The following is a 24,876-nucleotide window of genomic DNA, read 5'->3' as shown; positions in this document are numbered from 1 at the left end:
ATTTAGAAATTTTCTGTATAACTGCTTTTTCTAGAAATATGTAGTATAACAGTTTTTTCTTTAGAAAAAAGAGTATTACAGTTTTTGTTTAGAAAAAGATGTGTATGAAATTTTTTTCTATAGAAAAAGAGTTTATAACAGTTTTTTCCTTTAGAAAAATGTCTGTATAACAGTTTTTTCCTTTAGAAAAATGTCTGTATAAAGTTTTTCCTTTAGAAAAATGTCTGTATAACAGTTTTTTTCCTTTAGAAAAATGTCTGTATAACAGTTTTTTTCTTTAAAAAGGTTCTTGAAACAGTTTTTCTAAAGAAAAAGGGTATAACAGTTTTTTCTTTAAAAAAAAGTATGTATAACAGTTTTTTTTATAGAAAATAGTTTGTATAACTGTTTTTTCTATAGAAAAATGTGTGTATAACAGTTTTTTCTTTGGAAAAAAGTGTGTATAACAGTTTTTACTGTAGAAAAAGTGTGTATAACAGTTTTCTCTTTAGAAGAATGTGTGTATAAGAGTTTTGTCTTTGGAAAAATTTATGTATAACAGTTTTTTCTTTAGAAAATGGTCTGTATAACAGTTTTTTCTTTAGAAAAATGTGTGTACAACAGGTTTTTTCTGTAGAAAAAGTGTGTATAAGAGTTTTTTCGTTAGAAAAAGTGTGTATAACAGTTTTTTCTTTCGAAAATGTGTGTAAACAGTTTTCTCTTTTGAAAAATGTGTGTATAACAGTTTTTTCTGTAGAAAAAGTATGTATAACAGTTTTCTCTTTAGACAAATTTGAGTATAACAGTTTTCTCTTCAGAAAAATTTGTGTATAACAGTTTGTTCTTTGAAAAAAATTGTGTATTATAGTTTTTCCAATTGAAAAGTTCTGCTTTATAGTGTGAAAAATGTGTGTATAACAGTTTCTTCAACGGCTGTATAACAGTTTTTTTTCTTAAAAAGTGTTTAAAATAGTTTTTTTCTATAGAATTTTGGTTGTATATAACAGTTGTTGCTTAACAAGTTTTTGAAGTTTCTAAGAAAAGTTTTAATAAAAGTTTTTCTTTAAAAACATTTGTACTTTCCAGCTCCGCTTTACCATTAATAGTTAATCAATGTATTGGTTACTCTTTATTAAATAAATGTGGGTTTGATCTCTTGAGAGATCTTTTTTTTAAGAAAAAATTGTAGGCATGTGTTGGTATATGAGAGCTATAGCCACCCAATGATAGAAAACATTTCAGCAGCAATGATTGTATTCCAAATACCAAAAACAAACAGCAACATTAGCTTAAACATTGTGACAAATAAAATGAACAACAAATAAAAGAAACTAAAGAAGAACACGAATAGAAAACAGAAGAAAACAATCACTTTTAGCCCGGTTGGTATTCTTTAGCATTGATGTCATTCATATTATTCACACACACTCTCATGTGTGCTCTGCTATTTATACAAAACCAAAAAATTATCAGTGAGTATAGTTTTTTATGCTTTTTTCTATAAAGAGAGCTTTTTTTTTGAAAGAGTAAGTTATTATTGATATTTCAGCGAGTGATGTTGTTAACGAAGTGGATATATAGAAAAAAGAGTGAATGAATGTGTGTGAGCGAGAGTGAGTGTGACGAGCTTTACACGAGGTTTATTATACAAAAAATTATTGTATTTGTTATAATAATTTTGTTTTTGTTTGATTTTTTTTATTCTTATTAAATACAGGCAACAAAAACAACTTCGATTTTTAGTTAATTCTGGGCTCTCGCATGGAGTAGAAGTGTAAATTTTATATCGTAAGCAAGTGGTAAAGTGTTAAGAAAAAGATCTTTAGTTTTTTTTTGTTTTCTTCTGTAAAACAAGTAAAAAAATGTAATTGTAAAGGAAAATAAGAAAAAAACAAAACAACAAAACCAGAGCATAGTGATCTTTTAATAATGAGCAAAAAAACAAACAAAAAAGTGTGGTAAAGAAGGGGGGGAGCATTTACTAAATAGCTAGACAATTCATTCAACAACTGAAAATATTAACAACTATAACGTAACAACGTATGATGATTAAGAAAATAACAAATTGTTAAAAAAAGCAAGAAGTTTTTTTTTATTAAAAAAAAAAGCTAAAAAGTACAAAAGTGTGTATCTTTGAAAAGTAAATAAAAACAACAACAACAACAACGACGACGTTGATATTGTCAGTGTAATGAAAAATACAGTGAGTGTTATTATCATATTTGGTATGATAGATACAAATGCTAGTAATAGATGTTTTTGTTTGAAAGGCAGGGATGGAAAAGTGTGTGGTTATTTTAAAGAATCATTTTAATAAAATGATGAAGTATTTAAAAATTGTATAAAAAAAAAACTTAAAATTTGTTTAATTTTGTGATCTAAAGATACTTTTATTCACAAACTTTTTTATCACAAATGGAACAACTTTGTTATTTTGGACATTTTTAAAACTTAACGAAACTTTCAAAATTAAAGATTCTAAAGAAAAACTTTCTTTGTAAACTATTGAAAGTTCAAATTTTGATTTATGTCTGAAAATTGTGAGAAAATTTGGAACATTTTTCCAACTTAACGAAACTTTATTTTCAAAATTAATAGATTTAAACAAAAACTTTCAATGTAAACTTTAAAAGTGCTACAATGTTCATTACAAAATCAAAAAATTTTATAATTTTGGGAAATATTACAACTTAACGAAACTTTTTTTTTCGGGAAAAATAAACAATTTAAAAGAAAACTATTTCCTTTTAAACATAAAATATGAAACTTTAATAAAATTTAAGTAAAATTTTGCTATTTTGGAAAAATTTCAAACTTAACGAAACTTTTTTTTCGGAAATTAAAACAACAACAACACTTTTCTTTGCTTTATTACAATATCCATTAAAATTTATTTCGTTTTAAAGAAAAATGTTCCAATTTTGAACATTTAAAAAACTTAACGAAACTTTATTTTCTAAAACAAAAGTTCTGACCAAGAATATTTGCAATATTTATATAAAATACATAGATCGAGCTAATTTTTTTACCATTTTGGACTTTTAAAAAACTTAACGAAACTTTATTTTGAAAACTAAAAATGTTAGTGAAAAAGTACTTAAGATTTCGTTTAAAACTCTTCAATTTTGATGTAATTCCAGAGAAATTTTCCAATTTTGGAAATTTTAAAAACTTAACGAAACTTTATTTTCTAAACTAAAGATCTTAAGCAAAAACTTTTAAAATGTTCATATAAAAAACATCAAATTTTAATAAAAATCTAGAAAACTTTTTTCTATTTTGGACTTTTAAAAAACTTAACGAAACTTTATTTTCTAAACTAAACATGTTAGAGAAAAAGTACATAAGATTTCATTTAAAACTCTTAGATTTTGATGTAATTCCACAGAAATTTTCCAATTTTGGAAATTTAAAAAAAACTTAACGAAACTCTATTTTCTAAACTAAAGATGTTAGCAAAAAAGTACTTAAGGATTCATTTAAAATGTTTAAATTTTGATGTAAAACAAGAAAAATTTCCCAGTTTTGGAAATTTGAAAAACTTAACGAAACTTTTTTTTCTAAACTAGGAATCCAAATGAAGAAATATTAATGGATTCGTTTAAAACATTTAAATTCTGATATAAACCAAGAAAAATTTTCGAATTTTAGACTTTTTAAAAACTTAACGAAACTTTATTTTCTTAACGAAAGGTTTTAGAGAGCAAAACTGTACGCCTACGTTTAAAAAATATTAATTAGTATATAAATTCAGAAAATTTTGGAAATTTTGTTCTTAAAAAAAAACTTAACGAAACTTTATTTCCTTAACGCAATATTTTTTATTAGAAGTTTTGCCATATTCGTTTAATTTAGTTAACATAATATACAAATCAAGAACATTTTTAAAATTCTGACTATTAAAAAAACTTAACGAAACTTTAGTTTTTTAACGAAATGTTATTCGAATGAAATTTTGGTTAATTCGTTTAATTTAAGTAATTTAATAAACTAATCAAGAGAATTGTTCCAAATTTGGAGATTTAAAAAACTTAAACGAAACTTTATTTTCTTAATTAAAATTAGTTTTTAAAGAAAAATCTTTCAATTCCTTAAAAATATACAAATTACTTTAAATACCTAAAAAGATTTCATCATTTTTAGCATTTTACGTATTTACTCAAAAAGTTGAAGAAATTAACAATACTACAGTTATTACCATCCCTGCCTTTACAGTGGTGAGTTTAATATTCAGTTCAGTTGAATTTGTGTATGAATATTTATAACAGTTGTTGTTGTTGTTAGTATTATTACTTGACGATTGTTGCTCGCTCTCTTTTATTTTTTCTATGTAAATATCTTCGTCATAATGTCGTTTTATTTCATTAAGACAAACTCGTCATCTTTTAAACATAATCATCATCAGGCGATGTTAAACTTAATGATGATAAAAGATATACATAACAACAACAAACAGACAATATTGTTCGTGTATGAGTAAAATGTAAACAAAAAGAAAAAAATAAACGAAAACGTAACCAAAACATGTTGCTTCGTGCATTATTTGGTAATGTTGGAGTGTGATAACAGCGTTTGATTGAAAAAAACGTAATAAAAACACGTGTGATAAATAAATTTAAAATAAAATTATAAAAATTCTAAGAAATTTTAAACAAGTTAAAAAAATAAAGATTAAAATTAAATAAAAATGAATAAAAAATCAAATAAATTAATATAAAATTAGAAAAAATGCAAAAAATAAAAATTAATAGAAAAAGTGCACTTAACGAAACTTTAATTTTCAAATTTAATGAAATTTAAAAGAAAAGATATTATATTCTTAAATATTCATAAAATACCTTTTAAAACTTGAAAAGATTTGGAATTTGAACAATTTAAAAAACTTAACGAAACTTTATTTTTTAAAAAGAAACATTTTACAAAAGAGTTTTTGTTATATTCATCTAGCTTAAGAAATTTTATATAGAAATCAATAAAATTTCAAAATTTTGGTAGATTTATAAAACTTAACGAAACATTATTTTCTTAACGAAACATTTTTTTTAAATAAACTTTGCTACATTTGTTTACTTTAGATAATTTTATATACAAATCGAGAAAAATTTTGAAAATTGTACAATTTAAAAAACTTAACGAAACTTTATTTTCTTAACGAAATATTTTTGAAGAAAATTTTTTGTGAATTTCGTTAGCTTATGAAATATTATACACAAATCAAACAAAATTTTGAAAATTGGTCTATTTAAAAAAACTTAACGAAACTTTATTTTCTTTACGAAACATTTTTGAAGAAATGATTTTGCGAATTTCGTTAATTTATGAAATATTATGCTCAAATCAAGATAAACTTTGAATATTAGACTATTTAAAAAACTTAACGAAACTTTATTTTCTTAACGAAACATTTTTGATAAAATTTGTTATACATTCTTGTAGTCTGAGTAATTTTATACATAAATCAAGAAAACTTTTGCTAATAGGACGAAATAAAAAACTTAACGAAACTTTATTTTCTTAACGAAACATATTTTCAGCAAAAATTTTATAAATTCGTTTAATTTAGCAATTTAAAATACAAATAAAGTAAATTTTTGGCAATTGGACAATTTAAAAAACTTAACGAAACTTTATTTTTTAAAGAAAAACATTTTATGAAAAAAAAAAAAATATTCATGTTTTAAGCTATGATTAACTTCTATGCTTCTATGGAGAAGTTATTGAGTTTGAACTATATAAAAAACTTAACGAAACATTTTTTACCTTAACAAAACACTTTTTGCAAGAATTTCCGCCATATTTGTTTTAATTTGTTACAGTAATGTTTAATATAATCAAAAAATTTTAAAATTTAATCATATAAAAAAAACTTAACGAAACTTCATATTCTTTAACGAAACCTGTTTTAAACAAAATTTTGCTTTAAACATTTAAATTTCTTAATCGGGTTTATGAAAAAAACTTAACGAAACTTTTTTTCTAAAGATTTTTTTAATATTCTATTTAGTTTAAAAAGCTAGATTTTTATTAATAAAATTATTTTTATATTTTACAGAAATTTACTTAAATATAAACAAATTTTCTAATAAACATGTAAATTTAAAAAAAAGTTACAAAAAAACTCTAAAAACTGAACTTTAATCTTAAAAACACAAACTCTACTTAATAAAATCCCACACAAAAACTGTGATACCACGAGAACAACAAAAAAGAGCAAAATACTTAAAAAGAACTCTTAAACAAACAGGAAAGAGAAAAACAAACACAAAAATGCCACCCAAACGAGATCCCTCCAACAATAACAACAACGAAACCCCAACAACTTCCACCTCAAACAATTCCACCACAACAGCAGCAGTATTACAAAATAGTAACACAGCCGTACCAGCACAGGCAGCAATAGCAATACAACAACAACAGCAGCAGCTGCTGCTGCTGCTGCCTCCGCCAATGCTTTGCCAGTTTAATAGCCGATGCTGCTGCGGAACAGCGCACCATTGCCTACCAGGCCAATGCAAAATTATGTCGTCTGGTACGCAAATGTCCCTGGATGTATGATCGTAATCATCATAATTATGCCAAAAAGCATATATTAGATAAATCATGGTGTAAAATTGCCAGAGAATGTAATGATTCAGGTAAGTTTGTTAAGAAAAAAAAAAAAAAAAAAATAAATAAACACATTTCTTATTATCTTCTCTTCAACACCCCTTTTTTCCTATAAGAAAAAAAAACCTAAAAATCCCACAGTAATATTTAAAATACAACAAAAATATTAAAAGAAACTCATTATTATTACTGCTCTTATCAGTTTTAGAGCACATATAGCAGGGATGGAAAATTCAGTACTATTGTACATTAAAACCATAAAATATTTACTAGATTTGGACTATTTATTAGATTAAATTACCATACTATAATCGACGCTCTAACCAAAACTAGGCTAGAGGGATTAGACTGGACTATAAACATGTCTTAAGTCTGGCCTGGACAATAGCCTAGTCTATAGTCTGGAATATAGTCTAGTCTGTAGCCTGGACTATAGTCAGTCTATAGTCTAGATTATAATTTAGTCTATAGTCTGGACAATATTTCTAGTCTATAGTCAAGTTTCTAGTCTATAATTCATTTTATAGTCAGGACTATTGCCAAGTCGTCAGAAAATAGTCGGAGTATAGTGTGTATAAAGTCTGGACTATTATATATATAATCTGGAGACTTGTCTATAGTCTAGTCTATAGTCTAGTCTATAGTCTAGTCTAAGAGTCTAGTCTATAGTCTAGTCTATAGTCTAGTCTATAGTCTAGTTATAGTCTAGTTATAGTCTAGGTATAGTCTATAGTCTAGTGTATAGTCTAGTGTATAGTCTAGTCTATAGTCTAGTGTATAGTCTAGTCTATAGTCTAGTGTATAGTCTAGTCTATAGTCTAGTCTATAGTTTAGTCTATAGTCTAGTGTATAGTCTAGTCTATAGTCTAGTCTATAGTCTAGTCTATAGTCTAGTCTATAGTCTAGTCTATAGTCTAGTCTATAGTCTAGTCTATAGTCTAGTCTATAGTCTAGTCTATAGTCTAGTCTATAGTCTAGTCTATAGTCTAGTCTATAGTGTAGTCTATAGTCTAGTCTATAGTCTAGTCTATAGTCTAGTCTATAGTCTAGTCTATAGTCTAGTCTATAGTCTAGTCTAGTGTATAGTCTATAGTCTAGTCTATAGTCTAGTCTATAGTCTAGTCTATAGTCTAGTCTATAGTCTAGTCTATAGTCTAGTCTATAGTCTAGTCTATAGTCTAGTCTATAGTCTAGTCTATAGTCTAGTCTATAGTCTAGTCTATAGTCTAGTCTATAGTCTAGTCTATAGTCTAGTCTATAGTCTAGTCTATAGTCTAGTCTATAGTCTTATATAGTCTAGTATAGTCTAGTCTATAGTCTAGTCTATAGTCTAGTCTATAGTCTAGTCTATAGTCTAGTCTATAGTCTAGTCTATAGTCTAGTCTATAGTCTAGTCTATAGTCTAGTCTATAGTCTAGTCTATAGTCTAGTCTATAGTCTAGTCTATAGTCTAGTCTATAGTCTAGTCTATAGTCTAGTCTATAGTCTAGTCTATAGTCTAGTCTATAGTCTAGTCTATAGTCTAGTCTATAGTCTAGTCTATAGTCTAGTCTATAGTCTAGTCTATAGTCTAGTCTATAGTCTAGTCTATAGTCTAGTCTATAGTCTAGTCTATAGTCTAGTCTATAGTCTAGTCTATAGTCTAGTCTATAGTCTAGTCTATAGTCTAGTCTATAGTCTAGTCTATAGTCTAGTCTATAGTCTAGTCTATAGTCTAGTCTATAGTCTAGTCTATAGTCTAGTCTATAGTCTAGTCTATAGTCTAGTCTATAGTCTAGTCTATAGTCTGTCTATAGTCTAGTCTATAGTCTAGTCTATAGTCTAGTCTATAGTCTAGTCTATAGTCTAGTCTATAGTCTAGTCTATAGTCTAGTCTATAGTCTAGTCTATAGTCTAGTCTATAGTCTAGTCTATAGTCTAGTCTATAGTCTAGTCTATAGTCTAGTCTATAGTCTAGTCTATAGTCTAGTCTATAGTCTAGTCTATAGTCTAGTCTATAGTCTAGTCTATAGTCTAGTCTATAGTCTAGTCTATAGTCTAGTCTATAGTCTAGTCTATAGTCTAGTCTATAGTCTAGTCTATAGTCTAGTCTATAGTCTAGTCTATAGTCTAGTCTATAGTCTAGTCTATAGTCTAGTCTATAGTCTAGTCTATAGTCTAGTCTATAGTCTAGTCTATAGTCTAGTCTATAGTCTAGTCTATAGTCTAGTCTATAGTCTAGTCTATAGTCTAGTCTATAGTCTAGTCTATAGTCTAGTCTATAGTCTAGTCTATAGTCTAGTCTATAGTCTAGTCTATAGTCTAGTCTATAGTCTAGTCTATAGTCTAGTCTATAGTCTAGTCTATAGTCTAGTCTATAGTCTAGTCTATAGTCTAGTCTATAGTCTAGTCTATAGTCTAGTCTATAGTCTAGTCAATAGTCTAGTCTATAGTCTAGTCTATAGTCTAGTCTATAGTCTAGTATATAGTCTAGTCTATAGTCTAGTCTATAGTCTAGTCTATAGTCTAGTCTATAGTCTAGTCTATAGTCTAGTCTATAGTCTAGTCTATAGTCTAGTCTATAGTCTAGTCTATAGTCTAGGCTATAGTCTAGTCTATAGTCTAGTCTATAGTCTAGTCTATAGTCTAGTCTATAGTCTAGTCTATAGTCTAGTCTAGACTCGTTTATAGTCTAGTCTATTATACAGTCTATTGTCTATGGTCTAGTATATAGTCTAGACTAGTGATTAATCTATATTCTTACTGAAAACCCCGATTTAGTCACGTTTTGACCTAGTGCCTCTAGTCTCCTCAGAAAATGGGCTTTCATTTAAAAGCTCGATTATTGGTGGAAAGTAAAAGTGATCATAGATGTGTTTTCCTCTAGAATATTTTAACATTTTTACTGTTTTTGTTTAGACAATAAAAATTTGAATTATCCATGGCTGTGACGCACTAATTTAAAAAGAGAGCGATTGTAAGAGATGAAAAAAAAACGTAAACAATTGTAACACTTTAATAATTAAAATCTCACACTCTCTTCTGTGTTTTTGAAAAAAATCCCAAGGAAAATACAAATGATGATCTTTTGTAATAAAAATAATATTTTTTTATATATTTATTTTATTCTATTTCAAAAATATTTTTCTATTTTATTTTTCATCTGTCTGTACTTGTTTCTCCAAGTGATAATGATTCACACTTACAATTTAAAGAGAGTAATTGCTTGTTATTATTTTTTTTGTTGTGTGTTTTTAACTAGCAGAAAAAACCTGTTGCTAATTATTTAAGAGATGGCGAGTGAGGAGTATTTGTATTTTCTCTTTCATTAAGAGAGTGCAATCATTTGTTTTGGCTTTTTTCAAATGTATTGTTCAATAAAAAGAGCTGTGCGTTTGTTTGTCTTTTAATTTTTTGTATAAAAAACAACCAGGCATGGACAATTCATTACTTTAGTACTTTTTTTAGTCTATAGTACATAGAGTCTTGTCTATAGTCTAGTATAGAGTCTAGTTTATAGTCTAGCCCATAGTCTTGTCTATAGTTCAGTTTATAGGCAAATCTATAGTCTAGTCTATAGTTTAGTATATAGTTAGAGTATACTGTAGTCTATAGTCTAGTCAATGGTCTAGTCTATAGTCTAGACTATAGTCTAATCTATAGTCTAGTCTATAGTCTAGTCTATAGTCTAGTCTATAGTCTAGTCTATAGTCTAGTCTATAGTCTAGTCTATAGTCTAGTCTATAGTCTAGTCTATAGTCTAGTCAATAGCCTAGTCTATAGTTTAGTCTATAGCCTAGTCTATAGTCTAGTCTATAGTCTAGTCTATAGTCTAGTCTATTGTCTAGTCTATAGTCTAGTCTAAGGTCTAGTCTATAGTCTAGTCTATAGTCTAGTCTATAGTTTAGTCTATAGTCTAGTCTATAGTCTAGTCTATAGTCTAGTCTATAGTCTAGTCTATAGTCTAGTCTACAGTATAGTCTATAGTCTAGTCTATAGTCTAGTCTACAGTCTAGTCTAGTCTAGTCTAGTCTATAGTCTATTGTCTATAGTCTATAGTCTATAGTCTATAGTCTATAGTCTATAGTCTATAGTCTATAGTCTAGTCTAGTCTATAGTCTATAGTCTATAGTCTAGTCTACAGTATAGTCTATAGTCTAGTCTATAGTCTAGTCTATTGTCTAGTCTATAGTCTAGTCTAAGGTCTAGTCTATAGTCTAGTCTATAGTCTAGTCTATAGTTTAGTCTATAGTCTAGTCTATAGTCTAGTCTATAGTCTAGTCTATAGTCTAGTCTAGTCTAGTCTAGTCTTGTCTAGTCTACAGTCTAGTCTAGTCTAGTCTAGTCTAGTCTATAGTCTAGTCTATAGACTAGTCTATAGTCTAGTCTATAGTCTAGTCCAGTCTATAGTCTAGTCCTTAGCCTAGCCTGTGGTCTAGTCTGTAGTCTAGTCTATAGTCTAGTATATAGTCTAGTCTATAGTCTAGTCTATAGTCTAGTCTATAGTCTAGTCTACAGTCTAGTCTATAGTCTAGTCTACAGTATAGTCTATAGTCTAGTCTATAGTCTAGTCTACAGTCTAGTCTAGTCTAGTCTATAGTCTATTGTCTATAGTCTATAGTCTATAGTCTATAGTCTATAGTCTATAGTCTATAGTCTATAGTCTATAGTCTATAGTCTATAGTCTATAGTCTATAGTCTATAGTCTATAGTCTATAGTCTAGTCTAGTCTTGTCTAGTCTACAGTCTAGTCTAGTCTAGTCTAGTCTAGTCTATAGTCTAGTCTATAGACTAGTCTATAGTCTAGTCTATAGTCTAGTCCAGTCTATAGTCTAGTCCTTAGCCTAGCCTGTGGTCTAGTCTGTAGTCTAGTCTATAGTCTAGTATATAGTCTAGTCTATAGTCTAGTCTGTAGTCTAGTCTATAGTCTAGTATATAGTCTAGTCTATAGTCTAGTCTATAGTCTAGTCTATAGTCTAGTCTATAGTCTAGTCTATAGTCTAGTCTATAGTCTAGTCTACAGTATAGTCTATAGTCTAGTCTATAGTCTAGTCTACAGTCTAGTCTAGTCTATAGTCTATTGTCTATAGTCTATAGTCTATAGTCTATAGTCTATAGTCTATAGTCTATAGTCTATAGTCTAGTCTAGTCTAGTCTATAGTCTATAGTCTATAGTCTATAGTCTATAGTCTATAGTCTATAGTCTATAGTCTATAGTCTATAGTCTATAGTCTAGTAGTCTAGTCTATAGTCTAGTCTAGTCTAGTCTATAGTCTAGTCTAGTCTATAGTCTAGTCTATAGTCTAGTCTAGTAGTCTAGTCTAGTCTAGTCTAGTCTAGTCTAGTCTAGTCTAGTCTAGTCTAGTCTAGTCTAGTCTAGTCTAGTCCTCCAGTCTAGTCTAGTCTAGTTCTAGTCTAGTCTAGTCTACAGTCTAGTCTAGTCTAGTCTAGTCTAGTCTAGTCTAGTCTAGTCTAGTCTAGTCTAGTCTAGTCTATAGTCTAGTCCTATAGACTAGTCCTATAGTCTAGTCTATAGTCCTAGTCCAGTCTATAGTCTAGTCCTTAGCCTAGCCTGTGGTCTAGTCTATAGTCTAGTCCTATAGTCTAGTATATAGTCTAGCTATAGTCTAGTCTATAGTCTAGTCTGTAGTCTAGTCTACAGTCTAGTCTATAGTCTAGTCTATAGTCTAGTCTATAGTCTAGTCTATAGTCTAGTCTATAGTCAGTCTATAGTCTAGTCTATAGTCTAGTCTATAGTCTAGTCGTCTATAGTTAGTCTATAGTCTAGTCTATAGTCTAGTCTATAGTCTAGTCTATAGTCTAGTCTATAGTCTAGTCTATAGTCTAGTCTATAGTCTAGTCTATAGTCTAGTCTATAGTCTAGTCTATAGTCTAGTCTATAGTCTAGTCTATAGTCTAGTCTATAGTCTAGTCTATAGTCTAGGTCTATAGTCTAGTCTATAGTCTAGTCTATAGTCTAGTCTATAGTCTAGGTCTATTAGTCTATGTCTAGTATAGTCTAGTCTATAGTCTAGTCTATAGTCTAGTCTATAGTCTAGTCTATAGTCTAGTCTATAGTCTAGTCTATAGTCTAGTCTATAGTCTAGTCTATAGTCTAGTCTATAGTCTAGTCTATAGTCTAGTCTATAGTCTTAGTCTATAGTCTAGTCTATAGTATAGTCTAGTCTATAGTCTAGTCTATAGTCTAGTCTATAGTCTAGTCTATAGTCTAGTCTATAGTCTAGTCTATAGTCTAGTCTATAGTCTAGTCTATAGTCTAGTCTATAGTCTAGTCTATAGTCTAGTCTATAGGTCTAGTCTATAGTCTAGTCTATAGTCTAGTCTATAGTCTAGTCTATAGTCTAGTCTATAGTCTAGTCTATAGTCTAGTCTATAGTCTAGTCTATAGTCTAGTCTATAGTCTAGTCTATAGTCTAGTCTAGTCTATAGTCTAGTTATAGTCTAGTCTATAGTCTAGTCTATAGTCTAGTCTATAGTCTAGTCTATAGTCTAGTCTATAGTCTAGTCTATAGTCTAGTCTATAGTCTAGTCTATAGTCTAGTCTATAGTCTAGTCTATAGTCTAGTCTATAGTCTAGTCTATAGTCTAGTCTATAGTCTAGTCTATAGTCTAGTCTATAGTCTAGTCTATAGTCTAGTCTATAGTCTAGTCTATAGTCTAGTCTATAGTCTAGTCTATAGTCTAGTCTTAGTCTATAGTCTAGTCTATAGTCTAGTCTATAGTCTAGTCTATAGTCTAGTCTTAGTCTATGGCTAGTCTATAGTCTAGTCTATAGTCTAGTCTATAGTCTAGTCTATAGTCTAGTCTATAAAGTAGTCTATAGTCTAGTCTATAGACTAGGCTATAGTCTTCTCTATAGTCTATTCTATAGTCTAATCTATTGTCTATTCTATAGGTCTAATCTATAGTCTAGTCTGTAGTCCAGTGTATAGTCTACATATTGGTCTATTCTCTAGTCTATTCTATATTTCTGTCCCTAGTCTAGTCTTTACTCCAGTCTAGCCTTTAGCTTAGTGCCTATTCTTGTCTCTATACTAGTCTCTAGTCTAGTCTCTATTCTAGTCTCTAGTCTAGTCTCTAGTCTAGTCCTTTGTCTAGTTGATAGTTTGACTTTTTTATTGAAAACAAAAATTAGTTTTCTGGGGATACTGGAGATGCTAGGCCCGACAGTATAGGGCCTCATTATTTTAAAGTTAGAATCTTTACTTTATTAACTTTTTGTTTCCTAACTGAAGTGAAATATTTCGTATTTTTTTATAAAAAAAACTATGTTTTCTATTCTTTCCAGTTGCCTCTTGCAAAGAACGTTGGCGCAACATAAGAGCGGCCTTTGCCCGTTCCATTAACATCTATAAAACCCACAGTGGACCGAATCGTGTTAAACCCTATTATTTGCACAAAGAACTATCCTTTCTAGTTAAGCCCATGATGGAAGGACGTGATAAAAAAGATGAATATGAGGACACACAAGATGGTGCTGGTGTAGCAGGTGGTGGGGGTGGTTCTGCTGCAGGCAGTGGTGTAAAAGATGAAGAAACGGGCGATGAAGAGGGTGCGGCAGGGGATGAAGATGATGAGGATGAGGCGGATGCCGAAGAAGAGGAAGATGATTATCCAGATGAAACGGCAGAAATTAAATCAGCCTTTGAGGCCTTAAATCCGGATATACACATACAGGCGGAGACTAGATATCAAAAATTATTGAGACAGAATAATAATAATAATAATCAAGATTTTGAGGCGAGCAGTATTTTTGAGCCGCATACTGAGTTTACCACCAATAGTGATGCCGAAAATGAGTTCCATTTTCCGGATGATAATTTGTCACAAAGTGAAACGGAACGTAGAGTACCCACTCACCTATTACAGCAGCAACAACAGCAACAGAATGGTGTTAAAAGACCCATGCATTTGGAAACGGAAACTTTTGAAACTAAACGTGTTAAACTTTCACAATTATCTCAGGCTCACAATGAAAATGATATACGTTTCCTGGAGGCCTTACTGCCCGATATGGCTATTATGAATACTAGACAAAAAATAGTATTCAAACGAAAAATCTATCAAACTTTGGAAGAGGTTTTCGAGAATTCGAATGATTTTCCCAATATAGAGAAAATCGATAATAAAATAGAGCAATTAAACCACAATAATAGTTCGGCTCATATTCAGGCTCATTTAAATTATCCCTCTAGCCCTATATCGCCTCAAACCCAGATAAGACAAACAGTTTTAACGGTCAACTCCACCACCGCCCGCAATTTGATTAATAATATCGCCAATTTGAATGAGGCGGAGCTTCAAAAAGTTAATGGTTTCTTGCAGAACTCGTTGAGGAATCATCACAATCAATCACGTCTAGCTAATGTTAGTAACGGTCCCAGCAGTGCTGCCGCCAAACTAATGTCTTCTACTCCCAAAATAACCATTACAAAGGTGACTTGTCCACCACCTGCCTCCTTAAGAAATCTAACCTTAACAAAGCCTCCTTCTCCCAGTCCTGCCACCGTTTCCACAACTATACACAATCCTGCCTCTGCGGTAATAACTTCCAATGTACATTCTACCACCTCCTCTTTGCCGGGTAAAGCTTCCAATACACAAAATGGTTCTACAGCAAATCAAAACAATAACTCCCCTTGGACTCAACTGTTGCCTATAACCATTAAAGATGAAATCGAAGATGTTGATATAGTTTAAACACTTTTTTCAAAAACTAAAGCTTTTTAAAAGCTTTAAACTTTATTTGTTACTTTTTAAGCTTTTTCTCAAGCATTTTATTCCTTTTCAAAATCCTTTTCTAAAAAGGATTTCTTTACTCTAAACAATGGGTCCCCTTATTTCCCCTCAAAATCTGCCTGTTTTACTTAATTAACATGACTTACTTAATTTATCCTATAAAACTTAATTTTAGCTTAAGTTAAAGCTTAAGTTAAGTTTCCCTTTTTATGTTATTTTATTAAACTTTATAAACTTAAAACTTTTAAAGAATAATCTTTTAATGTGTAATTTTATTCTTTTTTATTGTCCTTTTTTTATAAGTACTTAATTTAAGTATGTTTTATACAATAAGTGAAATTAATTAAATTAACAAATTTTTCTTTTGTTTGTTGTGTTTTATGCTGTAAAAGTTTTATTAATATTATATATATTTTTTATATAGAATTTAAGACAAATAAATAATAAAATTTTAAGGTTTTTTAACAAAAAAAATTGTTACAAAAAGCATTTTCATTACAAAAGAAATGGGTAAGTTAAAAAACAGATACAATGGACTACACTATAGACTAAATTCGTTTTCAGAAATTTAAATAAAATAGTGGACCTGGCACATTTCTGAATTCATTCTCGGATTCAGCATAGGGTTAAGTTTGGAATACAAAATTTTAGTCACTTTCGACCTAAAGGTACCCAGAAAATAGCATAAAATGCTCAAAATAAAAAATTGTCGGGAATTTTGATGAAATATATAGTTCATTCTGAGTCCATTTTCGGATTCAGCATGGGATTTTGGAAAGGAAAGGTCAGTTTCCAGCCACATCTGGCCAACAGGTTCCGAGTTTAAAGCTAACAAAAAAATTAATTAGAAATTTTGACCTATAATTGGTTCTAGGTCTAACATTCTTCAAAATTTATAAAATTTTTTTACTTTTGCTTCAAACTCGGAAACTACTGGCCGGATGTGGCTGGAAACTCACCTTTCTGGTAAATTTCCATGCTGAATCCGAAAATGAACTCAGAATGGACCTGGGACCTATATTTCATCAAAATTCCCGAAAATTTTTTAATTTGGACAATTAATGCTATAACTTGTGGATTTTGAGGACGAGAACTGCTAAATTTTTACATTTGAAATTAGAACTTACACTGAATCCGAAAATGGTTTCAGAATTGGGCTAGGTCCAATATTTCATCAAAATTTGAGAACAAACATTTTGAACCAATTTTCCCACGAAATTCCATTTTGCCGCATAATTTTTCCAAATATCCTCAATGATGGTTCTTGTCTTGACTAATTTTAATACTTACTAGCCTAGACTAGAACCGCAGAATTGAGCAAAAGTCGTATGTAAAATTAAATTTCGTGGGAAAATTGTTCTGAATTTTCTTTCAGATATATGGATGAAATATTGGACCTAGCTCAATTCTGAATTCACTTTCGGATTCAGCATAGGGTTGAGTTTGAAATACAAAATATTAGTAACTCTCGACCTCAAGCTACCCAGAAAATAGCATAAAATGCTCAAAATAAAAAATAGTCGGGAATTTTGATGAAATATTGGTCCTAGGTCCATTCTGAGTCCATTTTCGGATTCAGCATGGGATTTTACCAGAAAGGTCAGTTTCCAGCCACATCCGGCCAATAGGTTCCGAGTTTAAAGCTAACAAAAAAATTAATTAGAAATTTTGACCTATTATTAGTCCTAGGTCCAACATTCATCAAAATTTCTAAAATTTTTTTAGTTTTGCTTCAAACTCGGAAACTACTGGCCGAAACTGGCTGGAAAGTGACCATTCTAGTAAAATCGCATGCTGAATCCGAAAATGAACTCAGAATGGACCTACGACCTATATTTCATCAAAATTCCCGAAAATTTTTTAATTTGGACAATTAATGCTATTACTTGGGGATTTTGAGGACGAGAAGTGCTAAAATTCTACACATGAAATTAGAACTTACGCTGAATCCGAAAATGGTTTCAGAATTGAGCTAGGTCCAATATTTCATCAAAATTTCTGAACAATCATTTTGAACCAATTTTCCCACGAAATTTAATTTTACATACGATTTTTGCTCAGTTTTGCGGTTCTAGTCTAGGCTAGTAAGTATTAATATTAGTCAAGACAAGAACCGTCATTTATAGAGGAAATTTAGAAAAATTATGCGTCAAAATGGAATTTCGTGGAAAAATTGGTTCAAAATGTTTGTTCAGAAATTTTGATGAAATATTGGACCTGGCTCAATTCTAAAACCATTTTCGGATTCAGCGTAAGTTCTATTTGCAAATGTAAAATTTTAGCAGTTCTCGTCCTCAAAATCCCCAAGTAATAGCATTAAATGTCCAAATCAAAAAATTTCCGGGAATTTTGATGAAATATAGGTCCTAGGTCCATTCTGAGTCCATTTTCGGATTCAGCATGGGAATTTACCAGAAAGGTCAGCTTCCAGCCAGATTCGGCCAGTAGTTTCCGAGTTTGAAGCAAAACTAAAAATTTTTTATAAATTTTGATGAATGTTGGACCTAGAACCAATAATAGGTCAAAATTTCTAATTTATTTTTTGTTAGCTTTAAACTCGGAACCTATTGGCCGGATGTGGCTGGAAACTCACCTTTCTGGTAAAATCCCACGCTGAATCCGAAAATGGACTCAGAATGGACCTAGGACCAATAGTTCATCAAAATTCCCGACAATTTTTTATTTTGAGCATTTTATGCTATTTTCTCGGTACCTTGAGGTCGAGAGTTACTAAAATTTTGTAATCCAAACTTAACCCTATGCTGAATCCAAAAATGAATTCAGAATTGAGTTAGGTCTAATATTTCATCCATATTTCTGAAAGAAAATTCAGAACAATTTTCCCACGAAATTTAATTTTACATACGATTTTTTGTCAATGCTGCGGTTCTAGTCTAGGCTAGTAAGTATTAAAATTAGTCAAGACAAGAACCGTCATTTATAGAGGAAATTTGGAAAAATTATGCGGCAAAATGGTATTTCGTGGGAAAATTGGTTCAAAATGTCCGTTCAGAAAGTTTGATGAATTATTGGACCTAGCTCAATTCTGAAACCATTTTCGGATTCAGCGTAAGTTCAAATTGCAAATGTAAAGTTTTAGCAGTTCTCGTCCTCAAAATCCCCAAGTAATATCATTAATTGTCCAAATCAAAAAATTTCCGGGAATTTTGATGATATATTAGTCCTAGGTCCATTCTGAGTCCATTTTCGGATTCAGCATGGGATTTTACCAGAAAGGTCACTTTCCAGCCAGATTCGGCCAGTAGTTTCCGAGTTTGAAGAAAAACTAAAAAATTTTTATAAATTTTGATGAATGTTGGACCTAGGACCAATAATAGGTCAAAATTTCTAATTTATTTTTTTGTTAGCTTTAAACTCGGAACCTATTGGCCGGATGTGGCTGGAAACTCACCTTTCTGGTAAAATCCCACGCTGAATCCGAAAATGGACTCAGAATGGACCTAGGACCAATATTTCATCAAAATTCCCGACAATTTTTTATTTTGAGCATTTTATGCTATTTTCTCGGTACCTTGAGGTCGAGAGTTACTAAAATTTTGTAATCCAAACTTAACCCTATGCTGAATCCAAAAATGAATTCAGAATTGAGTTAGGTCCAATATTTCATCCATATTTCTGAAAGAAAATTCAGAACAATTTTCCCACGAAATTTAATTTTACATACGATTTTTGTCAATGCTGCGGTTCTAGTCTAGGCTAGTAAGTATTAAAATTAGTCAAGACAAGAACCGTCATTTATAGAGGAAATTTGGAAAAATTATGCGGCAAAATGGAATTTCGTGGGAAAATTGGTTCAAAATGTCCGTTCAGAAAGTTTGATGAATTATTGGACCTAGCTCAATTCTGAAACCATTTTCGGATTCAGCGTAAGTTCTAATTGCAAATGTAAAGTTTTAGCAGTTCTCGTCCTCAAAATCCCCAAGTAATAGCATCAATTGTCCAAATCAAAAAATTTCCGGGAATTTTGATGAAATATTGGTCCTAGGTCCATTCTGAGTCCATTTTCGGATTCAGCATGGGATTTTACCAGAAAGGTCACTTTCCAGCCAGATTCGGCCAGTAGTTTCCGAGTTTGAAGCAAAACTAAAAAATTTTTATAAATTTTGATGAATGTTGGACCTAGGAACAATAATAGGTCAAAATTTCTAATTTATTTTTTTGTTAGCTTTAAACTCGGAACCTGTTGGCCGGATGTGGCTGGAAACTCACCTTTCTGGTAAAATCCCACGCTGAATCCGAAAATGGACTCAGAATGGACCTAGGACCAATATTTCATCAAAATTCCCGACAATTTTTTATTTTGAGCATTTTATGCTATTTTCTCGGTACCTTGAGGTCGAGAGTTACTAAAATTTTGTAATCCAAACTTAACCCTATGCTGAATCCGAAAATGAATTCAGAATTGAGTTAGGTCCAATATTTCATCCATATTTCTGAAAGAAAATTCAGAACAATTTTCCCACGAAATTTAATTTTACATACGATTTTTTGTCAATGCTGCGGTTCTAGTCTAGGCTAGTAAGTATTAAAATTAGTCAAGACAAGAACCGTCATTTATAGAGGAAATTTGGAAAAATTATACGGCAAAATGGTATTTCGTGGGAAAATTGGTTCAAAATGTCCGTTCAGAAATTTTGATGAATTATTGGACCTAGCTCAATTCTGAAACCATTTTCGGATTCAGCGTAAGTTCTAATTGCAAATGTAAAGTTTTAGCAGTTCTCGTCCTCAAAATCCCCAAGTAATAGCATTAATTGTCCAAATTAAAAAAATTCCGGGAATTTTGATGAAATATTGGTCCCAGGTCCATTCTGAGTCCATTTTCGGATTCAGCATGGGATTTTACCAGAAAGGTCACTTTCCAGCCAGATTCGGCCAGTAGTTTCCGAGTTTGAAGCAAAACTAAAAAATTTTTATAAATTTTGATGAATGTTGGACCTAGGAACAATAATAGGTCAAAATTTCTAATGTATTTTTTTGTTAGCTTTAAACTCGGAAACTATTGGCCAGATGTGGCTGGAAACTCACCTTTCTGGTAAAATCCCATGCTGAATCCGAAAATGGACTCAGAATGGACCTAGGACCAATATTTTATCGAAATTCCCGACAATTTTTTATTTTGAGCAATTTATGCTATTTTCTCGGTACCTTTAGGTCGAGAGTTACTAAAATTTGTAATCCAAACTTAACCCTATGATGAATCCGAAAATGAATTCAGAATTGAGCTAGGTCCAATATTTCATCAATATTTCTGAAAGAAAATTCAGACAAATTTTCCCACGAAATTTAATTTTACATACGATTTTTGCTCAATTCAGCGGTTCTTGTCTAGGCTAGTAAATATTAAAATTAGTCAAGACAAGAACCGTCATTTATAGAGGAAAAAATATGCGGCAAAATGGAATTTCGTGGGAAAATCGGTTCAAAATGTTTGATCAGAAATTTTGATGAAATATTGAACCTAGCTCAATTCTGAAACCATTTTCGGATTCAGCGTAAGTTCTAATTGCAAATGTAAAATTTTAGCAGTTCTCGTCCTCAAAATCCCTAAGTAATAGCATTAATTGTTCAAATTAAAAAATTTCCGGGAATTTTGATGAAATATAGGTCCTAGGTCCATTCTGAGTCCATTTTCGGATTCAGCATGGGATTTTACCAGAAAGGTCAATTTCCAGCCACATCCGGCCAGTAGTTTCCGAGTTTGAAGCAAAACTAAAAAAAATTTTGAAATTTTGATGAATGTTGGACCTAGGACCAATAATAGGTCAAAATTTCTAATTTATTTTTTTGTTAGCTTTAAACTCGGAACCTATTGGCCGGATGTGGCTGGAAACTCACCTTTCTGGTAAAATCCCACGCTGAATCCGAAAATGGACTCAGAATGGACCTAGGACCAATATTTCATCAAAATTCCCGACAATTTTTTATTTTGAGCATTTTATGCTATTTTCTCGGTACCTTGAGGTCGAGAGTTACTAAAATTTTGTAATCCAAACTTAACCCTATGCTGAATCCGAAAATGAATTCAGAATTGAGCTAGGTCCAATATTTCATCAATATTTCTGAAAGAAAATTCAGAACAATTTTCCCACGAAATTTAATTTTACATACGATTTTTGCTCAATTTTGCGGTTCTTGTCTAGGCTAGTAAGTATTAAAATTAGTCAAGACAAGAACCGTCATTTATAGAGGAAATTTGGAAAAATTATGCTGCAAAATGGAATTTCGTGGGAAAATGGGTTCAAAATGTTTGATCAGAAATTTTGATGAAATATTGGACCTAGCTCAATTCTGAAACCATTTTCGGATTCAGCGTAAGTTCTAATTTCTAATGTAAAATTTTAGCAATTCTCATCCTCAAAATCCCCAAGTAATAGCATTAATTGTCCAAATTAAAAAAATTCCGGGAATTTTGATGAAATATTGGTCCTAGGTCCATTCTGAGTCCATTTTCGGATTCAGCATGGGAATTTACCCGAAAGGTCACTTTCCAGCCAGATTCGGCCAGTAGTTTCCGAGTTTGAAGCAAAACTAAAAAAAAAATTTACAAATTTTGATGAATGTAGGACCTAGGACCAATAATAGGTCAAAATTTCTAATTTATTTTTTTGTTAGCTTTAAACTCGGAACCTATTAGGCGGATGTGGCTGGAAACTCACCTTTCTGGTAAAATCCCACGCTGAATCCGAAAATGGACTCAGAATGGACCTAGGACCAATATTTCATCAAAATTCCCGACAATTTTTTATTTTGAGCATTTTATGCTATTTTCTCGGTACCTTTAGGTCGAGAGTTACTAAAATTTTGTAATCCAAACTTTACCCTATGCTGAATCCGAAAATGAATTCAGAATTGAGTTAGGTCCAATATTTCATCCATATTTCTGAAAGAAAATTCAGAACAATTTTCCCACGAAATTTAATTTTACATACGATTTTTGTCAATGCTGAGGTTCTAGTCTAGGCTAGTAAGTAATAAAATTAGTCAAGACAAGAACCGTCATTTATAGAGGAAATTTGGAAAAATTATGCGGCAAAATGGAATTTCGTGGGAAAATTGGTTCAAAATGTCCGTTCAGAAATTTTGATGAATTATTGGACCTAGCTCAATTCTGAAACCATTTTCGGATTCAGCGTAAGTTCTAATTGCAAATGTAAAGTTTTAGCAGTTCTCGTCCTCAAAATCCCCAAGTAATAGCATTAATTGTCCAAATCAAAAAATTTCCGGGAATTTTGATGACATATTGGTCCTAGGTCCATTCTGAGTCCATTTTCGGATTCAGCATGGGATTTTACCAGAAAGGTCACTTTCCAGCCAGATTCGGCCAGTAGTTTCCGAGTTTGAAGCAAAACTAAAAAAAATTTTGAAATTTTGATGAATGTTGGTCCTAGGACCAATAATAGGTCAAAATTTCTAATTTATTTTTTTGTTAGCTTTAAACTCGGAACCTATTGGCCGGATGTGGCTGGAAACTCACCTTTCTGGTAAAATCCCACGCTGAATCCGAAAATGGACTCAGAATGGACCTAGGACCAATATTTCATCAAAATTCCCGACAATTTTTTATTTTGAGCATTTTATGCTATTTTCTCGGTACCTTGAGGTCGAGAGTTACTAAAATTTTGTAATCCAAACTTAACCCTATGCTGAATCCGAAAATGAATTCAGAATTGAGCTAGGTCCAATATTTCATCAATATTTCTGAAAGAAAATTCAGAACAATTTCCCCACGAAATTTAATTTTACATACGATTTTTGCTCAATTTGCGGTTCTTGTCTAGGCTAGTAAGTATTAAAATTAGTCAAGACAAGAACCGTCATTTATAGAGGAAATTTGGAAAAATGATGCTGCAAAATGGAATTTCGTGGGAAAATGGGTTCAAAATGTTTGATCAGAAATTTTGATGAAATATTGGACCTAGCTCAATTCTGAAACCATTTTCGGATTCAGCGTAAGTTCTAATTTCTAATGTAAAATTTTAGCAATTCTCATCCTCAAAATCCCCAAGTAATAGCATTAATTGTCCAAATTAAAAAATTTCCGGGAATTTTGATGAAATATTGGTCCTAGGTCCATTCTGAGTCCATTTTCGGATTCAGCATGGATTTTACCAGAAAGGTCACTTTCCAGCCAGATTCGGCCAGTAGTTTCCGAGTTTGAAGCAAAACTAAACAATTTTTATAAATTTTGATGAATGTTGGACCTAGGACCAATAATAGGTCAAAATTTCTAAATTATTTTTTTGTTAGCTTTAAACTCGGAACCTATTGGCCGGATGTGGCTGGAAAACTCGCCTTTCTGGTAAAATCACATGCTGAATCCGAAAATGGACTCAGAATGGACCTAGGACCAATATTTCATCAAAATTCCCGACTATTTTTTATTTTGAGCATTTTATGCTATTTTCTCGGTACCTTTAGGTCGAGAGTGACTAAAATTTGTAATCCAAACTTAACCCTATGCTGAATCCAAAAATGAATTCAGAATTGAGCTAGGTCCAATATTTCATCCATATTTCTGAAAGAAAATTCAGACAAATTTTCCCACGAAATTTAATTTTACATACGATTTTTGCTTAATTCTGCGGTTCTTGTCTAGGCTAGTAAGTATTAAAATTAGTCAAGACAAGAACCATTATGTGTAGAGGAAGTTTGGGCATGTTATGCCTATAGTTTAGTCTGTAATCTATGGTTTAGTCTGTAGTCTTGTCTATAGTCTAGTCTCTAGTCTAGTCTCTAGTCTAGTCTATAGTCTAGTCTATGTCTAGTCTATAGTCTAGTCTATAGTCTAGTCTAGTCTATAGTCATTCAAAAATTAAATGAAAATTTAGTTATTTGTTTTTATTAAATTAGACAACATTTATTGCTGATATTTTTTACATCATGTGAAAGCTTAACGCCTATACTTTCATACAAAAGATATATCTTAAAATTATCTTCAAAACCCTCTTAGTAAATAGGCCCTTTGATGCTTAACTGCAACTGCCTATGTTTCCTTCTTTTTGGCAGATATTTTCAATTAAATTTGGCTCTTGGCTTGATGAGAAATCTAGCTTTCATCTTCAGTTACAAGCATTTTGGCTGAAGATGTAGAAATTGTGTGCAGAAGGCATATTAGTGGAGGTTGGAGAGCTGAAATTATTTGTTAGAACAGAGAAAATGTATTATTTATATAGAATATGATCGGGTCTGTAGTTCGGTCTTTAGTCCAGTCTCTATGATGGTATATAGTTATTAATGTCTTTATATTTAAAGCTGGTAATACCTTTTTAACGGTTTCGCTGATGATCTTCATTAAATAATTCACCTCTGTTGATGGTCACTTTATTCACCTCGTTCATTTAAGCAAAGACAAGAACCTCTTTTTTAATAGAAGTAAACAGTATAGTTGTTACAAGGGTTTCATTGTTTGAAACACTTTTTATAGCCCTTTTAAGGTCATATCTACTATGACCTCTTGTTCAACAGCCTCCCTAAAATATGCTTTAGTTTATTGTTTACTTACTTATATGGTTGTTGGCCGAACTATTG

The 24,876-nt window shown here is 31.0% G+C and overlaps 1 protein-coding gene across 1 annotated transcript; it reads left to right on the top strand.

The window, feature by feature from the left end:
* Positions 1-6,246: 6,246 nt before the first annotated feature.
* Positions 6,247-15,670, top strand: LOC119615145. The gene is given in 3 exon segments (XM_037971227.1): positions 6,247-6,384; positions 6,386-6,614; positions 13,874-15,670. Coding segments are annotated over 3 exon segments (1,779 nt in total). The 3' UTR covers positions 15,286-15,670.
* The last annotated feature ends 9,206 nt before the right edge of the window (positions 15,671-24,876 follow it).

This window comes from Lucilia sericata, unplaced genomic scaffold (genome assembly GCF_015586225.1).
Source record: "Lucilia sericata isolate MDLA Ls3-8-SP2 unplaced genomic scaffold, ASM1558622v1 Contig004225F_arrow, whole genome shotgun sequence".
Lineage (NCBI taxonomy): Eukaryota > Metazoa > Arthropoda > Insecta > Diptera > Calliphoridae > Lucilia > Lucilia sericata.
The sequence above is the reverse complement of the archived record's forward strand: the minus strand, read 5'-3'. Positions and strand labels throughout refer to the sequence as shown.